The sequence below is a fragment of the Diplotaxodon limnothrissa genome, linkage group LG17, assembly GCF_057381915.1.
Source record: "Diplotaxodon limnothrissa isolate DT_005_m linkage group LG17, D_limnothrissa_male_GT1.1, whole genome shotgun sequence".
Classification (NCBI taxonomy): domain Eukaryota; kingdom Metazoa; phylum Chordata; class Actinopteri; order Cichliformes; family Cichlidae; genus Diplotaxodon; species Diplotaxodon limnothrissa.
Genome location: NC_140612.1, coordinates 998,361 through 1,017,330, shown reverse-complemented (window position 1 = coordinate 1,017,330; position 18,970 = coordinate 998,361). Strand labels below are relative to the sequence as shown.

The 18,970-nt window shown below is 42.9% G+C and overlaps 1 protein-coding gene across 1 annotated transcript; it reads right to left on the bottom strand.

The window, feature by feature from the left end:
* Positions 1–2,848: 2,848 nt before the first annotated feature.
* Positions 2,849–17,893, bottom strand: LOC146614414 (NXPE family member 3-like). The gene is made up of 7 exons (XM_085375625.1): positions 17,780–17,893; positions 13,399–13,411; positions 12,760–13,172; positions 4,647–4,939; positions 4,438–4,508; positions 3,498–3,704; positions 2,849–3,402 (listed from the first exon to the last, which is right to left on the bottom strand). Exons 1-7 carry the CDS (start codon positions 17,891–17,893, stop codon positions 2,849–2,851), a joined length of 1,665 nt encoding a protein of 554 aa, XP_085231751.1.
* Between the last annotated feature and the right edge of the window lie 1,077 nt (positions 17,894–18,970).

Genomic DNA, 18,970 nt, shown 5'->3' with positions numbered 1-18,970 from the left:
ATTTTTGTGTGTCTCTCCTCCTTGCAGTGTTTCAGACACTTTTCAATTCTCCACTCAAAGGCAGTCGGTTTTCCTCCCCAGGTTCCTTAGCCCAATTTGATCTCCCACACTAAACAACAGCGTTCTTCCATGTCTCCTCCCCCTCCTTCCACTGTACTCTCGTCTCCCCCCTTGCAGCAGTCCATTGCATCTCCATCCATCCAGTCATGATGATGGTGTTTTCTCCTTGCTGATGCCTTTTGCACATACTGCTGTTGCTGCTGGACCCCTCGCTGCTCAGGATACTGCTGTTGTCTCTTGACCTGCCATGTTGTTGCTTTTGGATCTGCATTTCTTGTTTTCAGGGAGACGTTAACATCCTTGGAGCTTGCTTTTCGGGATGAGGAACACATGGAAGTGAAGCTGTAAAACAATTCAGCCAAAACTCGTCCTGGGTGTTTCTAATGATGTTAACCTATTATTTTACTCCGACCGCCGCCTGTGGAGATTGATCCAGGTCTGCTTCCCACCTGCAACTGACACACTTAGACATTTTGATCATTCTCATCACTACTTAAATCACACATCTCCCCTCGCTTTTGTTTTTGAGCCAACAGAACCACGTCATCTGCAACAAGCAGAGATCAGATTCTGAGGCCCCGGGGCAGACCCAGGACACACTGGAGAGATTATATCTCTTAGCTGGCCTGGGAACGCCTTGGTGTTCCCCCAGACAAGCTGGAGGAGGTGGCAGGGGAGAGGGAAGTCTGGGCTTCTCTGCTTGAGCTGCTGCCCCCATGGTCCTGGACAAGCGGGAGAAGTTGGGTGGATGTTATATTTGAAGTGCTTACAACTCATAAACAATGATGTCTGGAGACCAGAGCTCCCTCACAGGTAGAGAAGTCTTAGTGACACCATCACACTCCTTGGGGTCCCAGACCAGGAACTAATTGTGCCAGTACTGCCACAAAAGTAAATCTCCAGTGTAACATTTAAATATGTGAGCAGCTTTTTACAGTGTCCATGGTTATTCCTGTTATAAATGTTACATTTAGTGAGTACTTACCAGTCTCAGCCACAAGAAAGTAGTGAGTATCTGTGTTTTGTCATTCTGAAATACAGTGAATATTAGTAATCCTGTTACAGACTGAATTGAAAACTCCAGAACACGTAAAAAAACCCTCTGAATCACGTACAAACTCCAAAATACGTAAAAACACAACAGAAGTGCTTCAGGATGCTCGGGGCAGTGTTGAGCTTTTGTTACCTTGTGGCTACACAAGCTAGGAAGTACCAACGACCGGATTTAGTGTGTGGTCGTAACAGGTAAATGAACATTCTTACAACATTATTTGTAATAATAATGCTTGTGTATAAATACACAAACACACATGCTTTCAATTGTGTAATTTAAGTGATCTAGGCAGCTCCGTTTTGGAAGTTCAGTTAACGCTAGAAATGTATTTTGGAATTTGTACGTGTTTTGTCTCTAGGGGCCACCGCATATATTTATATAAACATACATAAATAAAACCACAGGTTTTTGTTTTTTTTACATTACTAATTTTGTGCATAATTTTATATTGTTGTTAATAATAAATTAATTAAAGCAACGAAACAACCTGAAGAGCCGGTTGGGAGTTGAAAGAGCCGGCTCTCTAAAAAGAGCTGGAAATCCCATCACTAGAATGCAACACACAAAAATCAGTGATTCTTGAGATAAGGAACAAAACATGTCCGGCAGATAAAACCCAATTTTGTGGTTAAAAATATGCATACAAGTGTTACCCAACTGCCTAAAAGACAAACCAAGGCAATGTTTATACAACAAAAGTATGATTTAGCATTTTTTATACATATATATTTATTTTAAATGGTACAATACATTACCAGTACCTTAAAAATCCGCTGTCCACAAGCAGGTGTGATAATATTAAAATACAGAAAAAAAATTAAATGTAAAATTAAACAACATGGCTCTCGTCACTAAGTATTTAAGTCAATACCTTATATAATATCAAAATATGCAATTGAAAATTTATTAATTTAAGTGATTAAAATCGTGTCCAGAGTTTTTGTGAACACCATCAGATTTTTTTAAAAGTACAAAAAAAATCAGGAATTATTGTGGGCAGCTTACACTCTGAGGACCCCTTTACCACTTCCTGTTTGCTACACATGCCATGAGGTCACTGCTGTGATAATTTTTTATTTTTTAAAGATGCAACAATTTCAAAAGCATTTTTATTTATTTAACTTCAGGTCTGCCAATAAGTGACAACATAGTGAAACAATAATCAGTGTGTATATGTATACTTTTTAATTCATTAGCTCAAATCAAACCCCACAAATTATTCATGCACCACAGTCACAAGACCCTTCTCAGATACAAATTAGCTAGTTCAGTGAATGGGAAAAAACTTCACTTTGGTTTTCCAAGCAATCTGCAATGTAAAAACAAAACAAGAAAGTGTGCACGGTATTTTCAAACAAGGAATTACAAAATTTTGCAAAATGAAGAAACAAATTGAAGGCTGGCAGTCAACTGTAATAACCAGCTAGATGGACAGTACTAGAGTTATGTTGATTGCTCACAGCCTGGGAAAGACTGACTGATGTAATTAGTCGACCTGCTCAAATATAATTACATAAAATCAAACTTAGAGACAGCATAATTTGTCAGGTGCTTCCTCTCTTAGGAAGACATTGGAATATGTCAGCTTTGCATCCCCCCCCTCATGTTTCAAATGAATTATTGTTGTCATAACAAAAAAGTTATTAAGATTATGTGCCACCATAGTCTGCTCCTATGAATTTGAAGCATACATATTATAGATAAGATGTGTCTGCATAGGCTGCTGAAACACATCTATCCAACCTTTTGAGGACATATGTAGGATAAAAGAACATTAATCATGTTCTTGATAATTGGAGGTTGTGGGTGCATGTTGTGTGGCAGGTGGTGGGCCAGAACCATCTCCCAGGCATCGACCAGATGGACATTGAAGCCTTTGAACACAGCCCTGAGTGCCTTTAGCCGCTGAAAAGTGTACCAGTCGCTGTTGACAAATGCACCAGAGGGTGTAAAAGATTTGGGATTTCCAGTCCGAATGACAACCACAGTGCCTGGAGCCCTGGACAGTAGCCTTACCACTGCCCTGCGAATGGACATCAGTCGACGGATGTAGAACTCAATAGGGAAATTGTCAAAGTGTGCCCAGATGCCAAAAACTACTACAGTGTTACTACCTCCAACCACATTGTCCAGCTCATTGGCAATATAATGCAGCTCCATGGATGGGACATTGACAGTACGCAGAGGAGGACCGTGGGCGCGGTGCGTCACAAAGATATTGTTTGCATAGTCCAGCGCCATTAAAGGTCCGATAGACTTGGGGCTATGCAGGTTAAACTCCTTTAGATCTAAAAGAATTCCAAAGGGAATAAGTTAAGCTACATGAATAAAATGGGGTGAACATCATAATGTTGGTTTACAGAAGGGTTTGCAGAGAAGCTACCTGGTAGTGATGCATTAAGGTACTCAAACCACTGCCTCATTGTGGAGTCTCCATACATATGGACCACCTTTCCTTTCAGACACTGAGTGATGGCTGAGGAAGTGTTGAACTGTTGAACTGTGGAACCATCTAGTGCTCGCCACACACCCTGGTAGTAATAGCCAGAGGGTTTAGACCCCCCACTGCTGCTGCTCACCTCTGACTGACCTGGTAAGCAGGAAAACAAATAATTGTGTGTGTTTTTAACTTAAAATGAAAAGACCAAAACAAAGCCTTTCTTTAACCTGTCTGTAGCATTCAAACCCAAGTCAAATTCTTACAAATGTATTGCTGTATTTTTCTAATTTTGATTTCATGAAACATCTGGTCGATGGCGTGTTCTAGAATGATGTTAAAGCTGACCCCAGCCCAGCAGCCAGAACCTGAACTTCAACTTGTAAGAAACTAATGAGCAGTCAGGTTGCCACCTCTGTTTCTCCCTGTCCATGTTTCTATAGCAGAATCACTGTGCTATTTTCAATTCCCATTACTAGTCATTGATTGGCTTCCAACGATCTGCCCTTCTACATGAGAGATCAATCTAATTTTAATGAGGTAAACCTCACTGCACTGCCCAATTCCCAGAAGTTTCTTTGTAATTTTATAAGAGACCCCTACGGTAAGTTAATTTCATCCACATCTTGAACTATGCTTTCATAAGAACACCCCCAGCTGTTAGTGTTATCAATAACGCATCAATAAAGTTCTCCAGATCTCCTGATCACTTACTCTTAAAATAACCTTGACACATCCTATAGGTGTCCAATATCAAGAAGATGCTAGTAAATGTTGTGGGAGTTTTAATTTATTTATTTATTAATGTTTGACCTGCCAACTGCTTATAATATATATCACAACCTTTTTTAAATATTTCATTATGGAGATATAGATGTTAGCGTACCTTTCTGTTTTGGCAAAATGGTGACGCTGGCTGGTCCTGAAGCCGGAATGGAGACTTTCATATTTACACCTCTGAAGGAAAGCATACACAATTAACATCTTCACAAAATTTGGAAAGAACATCTTTTTGAACTAGAAAATTAAATGTATTATGCACAGTATATACATTTTTAGTCACTCCAGAAATTTAACACCACAGATAATGCTCACCTCTGAAAAAGCTTCTCCATAGTTGTCAGGTTTTTTTTATATCCTCCATTGTAGTTGCTGATCCTGGCATTACAACTCAGATTTGTTGGCTTGTAGCAGAACCATGGCTCACCTGTATGGAGGTCAGTGTAGTTACACACAGGCTGCTCAGTTGGACGTAAACATACGTTACACGTGGTCGTTCTAGTGAACAAGCTTGAGCGGAACTGGCTCTTGAAGAAGATCCTGTCAGGTTCCTCTTTGTTCATCCTGCGCAGCTCTGTGACTGCCTCACTGGGATGAACCAATATCACCTGGTAGGACAAAGAATCAGAGTGTTGAAACAGTATCACATAAATATGTATAATGACGACAACCTTTTAGAACAGACTTTCTTTTTGATGGTAAGTAATTCATTCAGATTACATGCATGCAAGCATGAAGACAATGACAAAGTCAAATGTATTTATATATCACAATTATATCACAATTGCTGTACAATTAAGATAATTAAAAAATAAAAACATAGGGAGACATGATAAGAGTTAAGAAAAAGAATCATGAAATTGTACCAATTTAAGCGATCAGAAAGCTATGAGGGTGCTAATCTGTGCAAAGCCTTAAAAACAAATAATAAAATCTGAAAATTAATTCTAAAACTAACTGGCAGCCTGTGCAATGATGCCAGTGTGGTGTGAATAAGGCACGGCGGGTCCAGTGATCAGTGTTTTGAGCCATTTTATTTACATCACAACACACCACACTCCAAACCCCTGAGTTCCCGTGTTTATAACTGGGCGGGAGTGATTAAGGATGCCGTGCAGCTGCGTCCGCCCTCCCTGCACGGCACCGCAGGCCACGCCCCACCACATACCCCCATCGCTCGACTGAGGCCGGGGAGCCATCCGGCCAAACCTACTCCACCCACCGCGAGCGGGAGAGGGGATCAGCCTGGACCGGCGGCGCCCCCGGGCCCTGGCCAAGCGACAGGGAGGTGTCTGTTCTGGTGGCCGCCCATGCATCCAGCGGCGCCGGTGATGAAGTGGGTCCAAGGGTCGCCCACGGAGCTGGACCGGAGGCCACCCATGTGGTTGTCACAGATTATTAGGCAGAGCACTCACTTGCAGGACTCTGAAGTTTAGAGAGAAGGTGAGGGTTTATTTTCAGTGCGGCACCAAGTGAGGATATCTACATATATACAGTGAGACAGATAACACCGGGCTCCGGGGGGTGGAGGGGGGTCCGAGGGGAAGGTCCAAGGCGGGGTACATATGCTCCTCTTCAACTTAATCCACAACTCACTCTGAATGACCACTCCAAAACGCTCACTCACACACATCCACAGAAATCCAGACAGCAGGGAAGACGGGCAGGGAATCTAGAAGGCCTGTACACAGAGAAAAACAACGTGAGGAGGAACCTCTAGGTGATCACAAGAAATACTTCCAAAGGCTAGGCCACACTGACGCTAGGTAGTGTTACGCTCCAGCGAGGAAGCAGCCTCTCTTGCCATCTTAAGTAGTCTGCCAGGATCAGTGTGAATGAGCCACAGGTGTGTGTTCAGGGCAGGTTCAGAGGCGGGGACTCAAGGTCCAGTTCCGCCCTGGTGGGAGAGGCGAAGACAAAAAACACACACACCACGACCTCTCCAGATCTTGAGAACCATGACAGTGGCAAGCAGCGACACAGCCGGCGTGGCATTGAGCCGGGGCTCATGGACAGCTGGGCAGGCGTCCAGCACGCCGGACCACACCACACACCGGCCTCTCCGCCGCTGCCTCTCCCAGCTGGCGCAGCTCACGCACCGCCGCTGCTGCTGCTGCTGCTGCTGCCTCGAGAAGCCCCTCGCGCGGCTCCTTCGTCGCCGCCACTCCCGGCACGAGCAGCCTCTCGCGCGGTTCCTCCGCCACTCCTGGCTCGAGCAGCCTCTCCCGCGTCCTGGGTTTGGGCACCAGTGTGGTGGGAATGAGACATGGCGGGTCCAGGGATCATAGGTTTTGAGCCATTTTATTTAACATCACAACACACCACACTCCAAACCCCTGACTCCCCGTGTTTTTAACTGGGCGGGCGTGAATAGGGATGCCGTGCAGGTGCGTCCGCCCTCCCTGCACAGCACCACAGGACACGCCCCACCACAGCCAGTATGGGAGATATGTGGTCTCGCTTGCGTGTGCCAGTTAGTAACCGTGCTGCAGCATTTTGGGCCAGCTGCAGATGGCTAACTGATGACAGACTAACACCAGAGTAAAGACTATTACAGTAGTCGAGGCAAGATGAAATGAAGGCATGGATAGCTCTCTCAAAGTCTCCAAAACAGAAAAATGGCCTCACTTTGGCAAGTAGTCAAAGATGAAAGAAACTGGACTTGATTACAACATTAATCTGTTTGTCAAACATTAGAGTCGAAAAACACTCATAGGTTCCTAGCAAAGGTTTTTTTTATATTTAAAGGGCCAAAGTCGCAGTGGACCAAACACAATCACCTCTGTTTTCTGTTGGGTTGGCTTTAGGAAGTTTAAAGCCATCCATGCCTTAACATCCTCCAAACAATCTAGCAAAACCTTCAGAGCACTCACAGATTTACATTTCAGTGGTAAATCTGTGAGTCGTCTGCATAACAATGGAATTGTTTTTTAAAAATTGAACCCATAGGGAGCATATAAATAGAAAAGAGAACTGGACCAAGAATGGACCCCTGGGGGACTTTTGTATGATATGTATAACTATGTAACTGTATACACTATTTATCATTGTGCACTGAGCATATATATATTTTAACTTTCACGTAGAGTCTTAAGCACAAGACATTTTGCACACACACACACACACACACACACACACACACACACATTGCCTTGTCTTTGTAACCAAGGGGGGTTATGAGGGGAGGTACTATTGTTTTGTGTGAACTGTGTTCCCAATAAAAGGCAGCAATCGGAGGCCGGATTTGGGGTCATTTTCGTGGCGGACACAGACGAGGCCTCCCTTGCAAGTAATCGATCGATCGCTGACTGTCTTGTTTTCTTTCATGATGAATAAGTCAAGTCAAGTCAAGTCAAGTCAACTTTATTTGTCAATTCTGCCACATGTACAGGACATACACAGAATAGAAATTGCGTTACTCTCAAACCCTAGTGATTAGAAAAATGCAAATAAAATAATTAAAAAGTAAAAATTTAAATAAATACAATACAATTTTACGTATAACAAAAAAAAGCTATGCAATATACAATATACAATATTCAAGTAAGAAGGCATAGTGGTGCAAAATAGGCAAATAGTGCAAATGGAGATTTAGTAGTGTACGGTAAGAGATAGTGTAACAGCAAAGTCTTATGAGGTAATGGCAGTCCAATGCTCCACAAAGTGACTGGAGCAGGCCAGTGAGTGCGTCAGAGAGTGAGTGTGTGTGTGTGTGTGACAGAGTTCAGTGAGACCGTGGAGGAGAGAGGGGAGAGGGGGGCAGAATCGGGAGGGAGTTAAGCTTCCTGACAGCCTGATGGATGAAGCTGTCCTTCAGCCTGCTGGTCCTGGCCTGGAGACTCCGCAGTCTCCTCCCTGACGGCAGCAGCTTGAAGAAGCTTTGCATTGGGTGCGTGGGATCAGCCGCTATGCAAAGGGCTTTTTTAGTGAGACGGGTGCTGTAAATGTCCTGGAGGGAGGGGAGAGAGACACCAATGATCCTCTCTGCAGCTCTCACTATGCGTTGGAGGGTTCTATGGCAGGACGCATTGCAGGCTCCAAACCACACAGTGATGCAGCTCGACAGGATGCTCTCGATGGTGCCTCTGTAGAAAGTGTACATGATGGGGGCTGGAGCTCCTGCTCTTCTTAGTTTGCGGAGAAAGAAGAGACGCTGCTGTGATTTCTTGGCCAGTGCTGTGGTGTTGTACGTCCAGGAGAGATCCTCTGTGATGTGCACACCCAAGAACTTGGTGCTGCTCACTCTCTCCACAGACGCTCCGTCAATGGTCAGAGGAGCATGTTGGGTGTGCATTCTCCTGAAGTCCACAACAATCTCCTTCGTCTTCTCCACATTCAGAGAGAGATTGTTGTCAGCACACCACGTGGCCAGGCGTCTCACCTCACTTCTGTAGTCGGTCTCATCCCTGTTGCTAATGAGACCCACCACCGTTGTGTCGTCCGCAAACTTGATGAAGAGGTTGGAGCTGTGTGATGGAGTGCAGTCATGGGTCAGCAGAGTGAAGAGGAGGGGGCTCAGCACACATCCCTGCGGGGCCCCCGTGTTTAAAATGATGGTGCTGGATGTATTACTGCCGACCCGTACTGCTTGAGGTCTTCCGGTGAGGAAATCCAACAGCCAGTTGCACAGTGAGGTGTTGAGCCCCAGCTGGACCAGTTTTTGAGTGAGCTGTTGGGGGATTATAGTGTTGAATGCTGAACTGAAATCTATGAACAGCATTCGAACATATGAGTCTTTTTTGTCCAGGTGTGTGAGTGCTGAGTGGAGTGCAGTGGAGATGGCATCATTGGTTGAGCGATTGGGCCGATACGCAAACTGGAAGGGGTCCAGGGAGGGGGGCAGGACAGTCTTGATGTGTTGCATGACTAGTCGTTCGAAGCACTTCATCAGGATGGGAGTAAGTGCAACAGGACGGTAGTCATTAAAGCAGGAGGGAGATGACTTTTTTGGGACCGGAATGATTGTGGTGGCTTTAAAACATGTGGGGACGACAGCCTGGATGAGTGATATGTTGAAGATGTCTGTGAAGACATCAGTGAGTTCCACTGCACAGTCTCTCAGTGCACGACCAGGAATGTTGTCAGGACCCGGAGCTTTACGTGCATTGATCCTGCTGAGGGATCTCCTCACGCTGTCCGGGGACAGAGTCATCACCTGGTCACCAGGAGGGGGTGGGGAATAAGTCTCTAAAACCAGCGGGGCTTGTGGAAACACAGACCCAACACCATTTTTATCTTGAAAGGTCTGGAGCTGAAGAAAGACAAGTTTCTCTAGGACTTTAGAAAGAAAAGGCAATTTAGAAATTGGTCTGTAGTTGGATAAAACTGCTGGATCCAGGTTAGGTCTTTTAATAGGTTCCACCACTGCATGTTTAAAGTCGGTAGGGACACACTCAGACTGAAGACTGCTATTGACAGTAGACAGTAAACTCATACCCACAGTGTCAAAAACATCTTTCAGTAAACGAGATGGGACCATATTCAGAATACATCTTGTGGGTTTCAAGTCGCACCGAACTGCAACAAGGGTTTTCCCTGTCACCCTGTCTCTTCAACCAAAGATCTGAAGAAGCTCTGGCCACACGTGTGTTACCAAAAGTCACAACCTTCAAGATTCAAGAGCTTTATTGTCAATACAGCAGTATACACAGTATACAGTGTGCCAAAATTCTGTTTCATCCTGTTCCCCCCACAGCGCCTTTGTAAGTATATGAAAGATATGTCTCCAAGAGATATAAAACTAGAAACAACAAATAAATAACGTGCTAAATCTTGGTAAAATTAAGGGATACAAAGGTACTAATTACTAACTATACAATACTAACTGTACGACAAACAAAGACAGGACAGAGACAATACAAAGTGGATTGTGCAGTGATATTGAATACCAGGTTGAGTCATTGTCAGGATATTACAGACGAGACACGACAAAGACATGTGCAAGATGTGCAAATGTAGTTTAGTTTAGATATGTGTTTAGTCCCTACGTGACTGAGTGTGCAAATAAGCATATCGTTCCCAGGTGGACTGTGTAAGTTTTTGTTGTTTTTGAGTTTTTTCACGAGTATTGTAAGGTGTTTGTAAAGGTGTATGTGTTTATCAGTCCTTTGGTGGTATCAAGTTGAGGGCTCTGACTGCTTGGGGGAAGAAGCTCTTGCAGTGTCTCCTGTTACAGTTTTGATCCTTCAAAACCGTCTGCTAGATGGAAAGAAGGAGAACGGTGCATGTGAGGGGTGGAAAGTGTCCTTCACTATGCTGTTCGCACGTCGGATGATGTGTCTGTCATAGAGTTGGGAGATGGGTGGGAGAGGGCCTCCAATGACCCTCTCTGCTGTCCTCACCATCCGCTACAGAGACTTCTTTTCAGCGAGGGTGCAGTTTCCTTACTAGATAGTATGTAGCAGCAGAGGACTGATGTGAGGATGGGAGGAGGGAGACTGGCCTTCTTCAGTTTCCTAAGAAAGACACTGTTGGGCTTTCTTCATGATGCTGGTGGTGTTCAGGTTCCAAGAGAGGTCATCTGATATGTGCACACCCAGGAACTTCACACTGTTGACCATCTTAACAGCAGATGATGTGCAGTGGGTGTTGGTCATTGAGCTCTTCCTGACGTTAACAACCATCTCTTTAGTCGTCTGAACATTTAGAGACAGGTTGTTATTCTGACACCAGTCCACCAGGTGTTGTACCTCCTCTATGTATTCAGACTCATCGTTGTTGGTGATGAGACCCACCACTGTTGTGTCATCTGCAAACTTGATGATGTGATTTGAGCTGTACTGTGTAGTATTCTCATGTGTTAGCAGGGTGAACAGCAGTGGATCAAGCACACAGCCCTGCGGCGATCCTGTACTCAGTCTGAGGTTTTATCTCCTAGTTAGAAAGTCCAAGATCCAATTGCAGAGGGGGGTGTTTATCCTTGTCAGTCCAACTTCTTTACCAGCTCCTGGGGAACGACTGTGTTGAATGCTGAGCTGAAGTCAGAAAACGGTATTCTGACATAAGTGTCCTTTTTGTCAAGATGGGAGAGAGAAAGGTGAAGAGCAGACAAAATGGCACCGTCTGTGGAGGGGTTTGGGCTGTATGCAAACTGTAGTGGGTCCAGATTTGGTGGAAGTTGTGTATTAATGTGCCTCAATACCAGCCTCTCAAAGCACTTTGTGAAGATGGGCGTAAGTGGCACCGGCCGGTAGTCATTGAGTGCACTTCTTTGGCACCGGGATGATTTTCGTGGTTTTGAGGCATGCAGGTACCACAGCTGAGCTCAGTGATGTATTTAACACAAAGTGAAGTGCAGAGGGGGGGATAGAGGGGCTTGAGCACCCGTCCCTTTCCTGATGGGTGCCCACAGTGCCCTTTTGGTGAGACAACTTTTTAAAAAAAAAAAATTATTTTTTTTTATGTGTGTGTGCGTGCGGAGTCCTGTCTGTGCCCCTCAACAATAATATTTAACTATTAATCACAGTTTTGCTAAATAAAAGGATCTGGCTTGCATCAGTCACATGATCACATTTAACCAATGATCGCCCTTGACGGCAGAACGCGCTGGTTACGAGCCGGGAACGAGCTCACAAAGAGCACGCGCATTTTTTGCGGTTATAAGCTTGACCTTGAATTTAACCTTGATAAATTTTCCAGTGATTGAAAAAAGGACAGACAGTGAAAGAAAGAGGTCCCTACTCTAAGGAGCTTGGAAAGAAAAGCGTCTGGACTTCTTTAAGTTGCTTGAAGACGTTTCACCTCTCATCCAAGAAGCTTCTTCTGTTCCAGGGTCAAATGGTGGAGAGTCCCAGATTTAAACCCTGTGGGAGTATCCGCCCAAAGCGGGACAAAAGGATGGATGACCAATATGTCAATATTATGACCAATAAACAGGCAATATGTCTGTGACTGAGAACCTTCAGATGGTTTGAAAGAGGAGTGAAAGAAGCATCTATGTCCACTGTGAGCGACCATCTTTGAACAGAGGCGGGGTTTACGACACCAACTCTCTGCCATCTATAATCCAGTTTTGAGATCCTTCCCAGACGCCTTAACGCCCACTCACATCCTGGGCCATCTGACCTCAGGAAATCACATGATAGGGTTGGGCCAGGTTTCACAATGGGCTCACCCGAAACTCTGGCTGATTGTTACCCACACCCATTTTCACACCTTGGCTCATGTGATTAGATAGAGGATCATCAGGGGTCCTTTTGTCCCTCTTTGGGCGGATACTCCCTCAAGGTTTAAATCTGGGACTCTCCACCATTTGACCCTGGAACTGAAGAAGCTTCTCGGATGAGAGGTGAAACGTCTTCAAGCAACTTAAAGAAGTCCAGACGCTTGTCTTTCCAAGCTCCTTAGACTACGATGACCTGGATGACTGAGAACCTTCACAGACATATTTGGTCCCTACAATCACATTCAAGATGAGTGTTAGCATTACCTGAACCTGTGCACTTCCTTCCCAGAGTAGAGAGAATACAGCAGAGTAGGTGCCATTGAGATAATCTGTTATATGCCCTGCAGCACCTGCACCAAGAGTCAAGTTGTGCAGCCGGGCTAGTAAGACATCTCCGCCGGACTTCTTTGGATAGCCTTGAAAGTCATACATTTTTATCATAACCTCCAGTTTATCACCTATGTACCACTGTTCTCCCCTCTTCCTTGGGAGAATGGTGAAGGTGCTATGGGCTGGATCACTGGTGTTGTTCAGAGAAAGAGGAGATGGTAATGGTGGAGTTTTAGGCCAAGCGATGGACTCTAGTACAAGGTGTTCTTCAAGAGCTTCCTCAGGGGACAGTGGTTTTAACTTGCAGAAGTTAGAATACATGTCAGCAGGTTGGGTGACAGTGGCAGCTCCTGGGATGATGATGGTGATGTCCAGTTTATCCCAAAACTGAAAAATTTGTGTGGCAAATACAAAAAATAGCAAATATACTCATTCATAATTCAGCTTTAGTTTTTAACATAATATGATGAAAGATTATTTTTGTGCAGGTATCCCTTCTTTCATTGTTTTTCATAGGTTAATGCAGTTTGTCTGCCACCTTGTTTTTCAATAGAATAATCATGGAATGAATACATATAATACTGTTCTGTGTATTTTTAGCCTTGCTTGATCCATTGTCCAGTTTCAAAAAGAGTAAAGACTGCTGCCTTAATCTATCACTTTGAGTTTTCCTCTTAACCAGCTGCCTAAAACCAAACAACAGCACAGCTAATGCCGAGCTACAGAAGAGAGAATTTATATCCTGTTCATAGCTTGTACTCACTACAGCCTGTTATAGTTATAGAATATTCACAACATACTTCATACCGTGTACATTATAACATACCATAATAGACCCATTTCTGTAATATATTCACATATCTATATTATTGCTAATATATATTGTAATATATCTATATCACTAAAGCACTTCTGGATGGATGCAAACTGCATTTCGTTGCCCTGTACCTGTGCATGTGCAATGACAATAAAGTTGAATTCTATTCTATTCTATTCAATTCTATTCTATATATTTGATTAATAACTTTTTTCAGCAGATATTTTTTATCAGTAAGGCAAGCATGCTGTACACTTACAAAGTAGTTATCAATTAAAAGTAAACAATCTAATTGTCACGGTTCTGGGTCAAAAGCATTTTCTGTTTCTGTTTTGGGTTTTTTCTAAATTATGATTTGATCGGATTTTTGAGTTGTGCTGGTCTGATTTTGTATTAAGGGTTATTCATGGTTGTGTTCTTTTGACGTTATTTGTTGTTCTGGCCTCTAGTTTAAGTCACTGTCTTCTCTGTTTCATGTGTTATATTCTTTCAGTCTGTCTCTCGGTGTCAAGTTTGCGTTTTTGTGATTTGTTTCGTATTTCCTGTTTTATTTTGCTAGTCCAAGTCCTATGTCTGTGTATTCAGTTTTACCTGCCCCTGTCTTGTTAGCCCTAATCTCTCCCAGCTGTACTCCTGTTTCCCATTCTCTGATAGTAATCAGAGAATGGGAAACAGGAGTACAGTGCATATAAGCCCTGTGTTTTCCTTTGTTCTCTGTCGTGTCATACCCTCAACATGCTGTGTGTTTGTTATGTCGAGGCTTCCAGCGCCTCTGTTCTGAGTTTTGTTTTGTGTTGCTTTTGTGAGTTTATTTTACGAGGACGTTTTGCCAGCAATAAAGCTGCATTTTGAGTTCCAGTCCCGTTTTGAGAGTCCTGCATTTTGGGTCCTTTCTCCTGCCTGCCTGCCACACAGCACAGCCATAACAGTAATGTTTAAGTATATAGAATTATAGGTGGCTGCTCACTACAAATATACTTCAAAAAGTGATCAACAGATGTGTTTCAACCTCCCTTGATTTGATATGAATCATAGTATGGCTGCACATACAGTACATCATTACTTACAGTGCATTATTACAGAAACTTGAATCAACCTCAGAATTTGAACCTTGGGCAGAAGGTTAAAGCTTATAACAAACACATTATTTGCTTGTAAGTCTGTGGAAAAATTTGGGTGCTGTGCTTTAAATTGTTTACAAGTATTTTTTCAAGTCTCGGACCACAAATCCTGTGTCAGAGTCTGTGTTTGCAGACTGTGTGGAGGTTGGATTGTGGACCAAAAACAGACACATGGAAACAAAACATGAGCCATTTATTAAAAAAATTGGTGAGCAATAGAAACGGAAGGTACAGTAATTCTCTTCTCTATGGTCTACCTGATAAATCGCTCCATAAATTGCAGCCAGTTCAAAACACAGCTGCACTTGTTGTTTCCAGAATGAGATCCACTGAACGTATAACACCTGTTCATAAACAGCTCTACTGGCTTCCAGTTCACCTCCGTGTCAATTTCTCTCCTCCATATTTATCTGATCTTCTCCACACATACTCGCCTCCTCGTACACTCCGCTCTGCTTCAGCTTCCCTTCTGTCTGTTCCACCTGGTTGCCTGACTGCCATGGGACTCAGAGCCTTTAGCCGTTCTGCCCCGAGACTTTGGATGCACTTCCACCAGATCTCCGGACCACAAACTCTCTCATCACTTTTAAATCACATCTTAAAACCCACTGTTCATCTTTGTGAGCAGTTTTTAAATCACTTCACTGATAAAATTTCTACCTTAAAAGCTCCGGTGATGTGCCAAGCCCCTGATTTACGCTGCTCTATGACACTTGCTCAGTTCGAACCAGTGTCACTTCCTACCCTTAAGGGAATTATTGGCCGTTCACGACATTCTCCCATCTCACATTATTAAGGAGGGATTTAATGTAATTGGGCCTTGTATATTATCACTAATCAATCTTTCTTTGTCACTGGGTTGTGTTCCGGCTGCCTTTAAACATGCCGTAGTGAAACCTGGTCTTAAAAATCGTTCCCTAGATCACTCAAACCTCGCTAACTACAGACCTATCTCGCAACTTCCGTTCCTGTCAAAAATCCTCAAGAAGATAGTCCTATCACAACTTCAGACCTATCTGAATGTGAATAACATCTGGGATAAATTCCAGTCTGGGTTTAAACTACGGAAACGGCACTCTTGAGGGTCTTCAATGATCTTGTAATTACTGACTCTGGGTGCCCCGCGGTCTTCATTTTGTTGGACCTGTCCTCTGGTTTTGATGTGGTGGACCATAATATCCACTTAATGAGGCTTGAACATCTGGTTGGCATTACGGGTATGGCCCTTAGTTGGCTTAAATTCTACTTATCGGAGAGGTCCTTCTCTGTCACGATGGGTACCTACTCCTCTTCCACTGCCCCCGTTACCTGTGGTGTCCCTCAGGGGTCTGTGCTGTTTTCTCTATATATGTTACCCGTTGGTCGTATTATTGACAAGTACAAACTCTCTGATCATTGCTACGTGGATGACATTCATATTTATTTTGAATTGACTGAGGATGATACTTCATCGATGCTTCGCTTCTTCGATTGTATAAATGAAGTTAAAGACTGGCTGCTGAGCAATTCCCTTATCCTTAATAACAAGAAAGCGGAAATTGTAATCTTTGACAGTCACACCCCTGGAGCCCATCTAACTGGTGTCCTCGGGCCCTTTGCTGATTTCCGATTCCGCAAGTAATTTGGGTGTTTACCTGGACGGCTCCTTTAAGTTTGAGAAACATGTGTCCTCTGTTATTAAATCTTCTTTCTATCAACTTCGTTTAATTTCTAAGGCCAAGACATACTTACCACATGAGGATGTAGAAAAGCTTATCAATGCCTGTCACATCCAGGTTAGACTACTGCAACTCCCTATACACTGGGCTTCATTCTGCCCTTCTTCATAGATTGCAACTCGTCCAAAACGCCGCGGCTCGCCTTCTAACTGGTACTCGTAAGGTTTGAGTCTATCACCCCAATTCTCACTGGCCTCCACTGGCTTCCAATTAAATACCGCATTGATTTCAAAATCCTACTGCTTAATTATAAAATCATAAATAACATCACACCTAGCTACCTTATTGATCTCCTTAGCGTGTATACCCCCAGTAGAACGCTGAGATCGTCTGACCAATTGCTCTTGGTGCAACCTAGGTCACGGCTGAAAACCAGAGGTGACTGTGCCTTTGCTTCATTTGCACCTAACCTCTGGAATAACCTCCCTCATACCATTCACGTGTCTGGCTCGAGCAGGCCTTTTAAGTGTCCCTTCTTGCCCTCCCCTTTCCTCTCTTTTGCTTATATTGTTTTATTGTTTTAATCATTAAGTCTTGCTTGCTTATCTACGTACTTAATCGTTAATCAATGCCTCCCACCTGCTAGCTTATCTACCTTTGTACTTTACTACTATTTTATTGGATTATGTGAAGCACTTTGGCTACCTCTGGTTTTAAATGTGCTATACAAATAAAGTTGTATTGTATTGTATTGTATTGTATTGTATTGTATTGTATCTATTCAAAATTTCATACAGCTGATTCTGTCTTAGTCCATTTTTACCTTGCTCAGCTTTTATACTTTCATGCTTTTTAGTTTTTTGTTATTCACATTATGGCTAAATTTTATTTTGCCACGTTTTATTGTATTGTATTGCTGCTACTGTTCTGTACTATTGTAAGGTAACCTTGAGGGTCTTAAAGGTGCCTATAAATAAAATGTATTATTATTATTATTATTATTGAATTTTAAGTACTTTTTGTATTAACATCTAATGAATAATTTGTATATTTATTTAATTAACACAAATATTTAATTATGTATTAAGTTCATTTTGGTACTCGAGGTCCTCCATAACTTCAGGGTTGAAGTCTTTAAAGCTTAAAGTTTCTACTTCAGTTATATTAACTAATGAAGCAAAGCTACAAAAGGAGTCTTTGTAAAATAAATTATGCACCCAACCCCCCCCCCCCCCCTTTTTTTTAAATTGTGCTAGTTGCTCTTTCTTTTCTCATTTCTGATTTTGAGAAAGTAAATAAAATTAAGAAAATTAACTAGTAAATTAATTACAAAAACAAATAATTAAAAAAAAACTCACATCCAGAATGTCCACGATGTATATAATCAGAATCAGGACAAACACAATGAGGAATACGAAGATGTAACCAGGCTTCGGAAGGCAGGTGGAGTGTTTATAAAGTAGGAACGTCATGATTGGAAAACAGTCCTCATGTCTTGTTGCAGCGTTGTGCCGTGTGACCAGTTCACCTGGTAGTGAATGTAGAAGTGCTCTGCATTATGTATGTGGAAACTGTCTTACTTTCACAGTTAAACATAGCAATGGTTAAGTGGAGAGTTATGTGGATCCTTCCAGGTTTTAATAATGGATCGGATTTTTATATCAGTTTCAGCAGACTCCTAGATGTTTTCTTTGCTTAATGAGTGACCATTCTCTGAAACAGAGTAAGACTTTTTCCAGTATTTTCACATTTCTTCTGACATCACCATTAAACAAATGAGAAGATATTCATTATCATTTTTTTTTCCAATGTTTGTTGATAAGTAGGAAGATCCTGACATAAGTTACAGTTAATTTATAAAGATTCCTGAGAGGTAAAGAGACAAACAAATACATAGAGTCTAGTGATTAGTTGTTTCCAACTATACAGTGGGGCAAAAAAGTATTTAGTCAGCCACCGATTGTGCAAGTTCCCCCACCTAAAATGATGACAGAGGTCAGTAATTTGCACCAGAGGTACACTTCAACTGTGAGAGACAGAATGTGAAAAAAAAATCCATGAATCCACATGGTAGGATTTGTAAAGAATTTATTGGTAAATCAGGGTGGAAAATAAGTATTTGGTCAATAACAAAAATACAACTCAATACTTTGTAACATAACCTTTGTTGGCAATAACAGAGGTCAAACGTTTACTATAGGTCTTTACCAGGTTTGCACACACAGTAGCTGGTATTTTGGCCCATTCCTCCATGCAGATCTTCTCGAGAGCAGTGATGTTTTGGGGCTGTCGCCGAGCAACACGGACTTTCAACTCCCGCCACAGATTTTCTATGGGGTTGAGGTCTGGAGACTGGCTAGGCCACTCCAGGACTTTCAAATGCTTCTTACGGAGCCACTCCTTTGTTGCCCGGGCGGTGTGTTTTTGATCATTGTCATTTTGGAAGACCCAGCCTCGTTTCATCTTCAAAGTTCTCACTGATGGAAGGAGGTTTTGGCTCAAAATCTCACGATACATGGCCCCATTCATTCTGTCCTTAACACGGATCA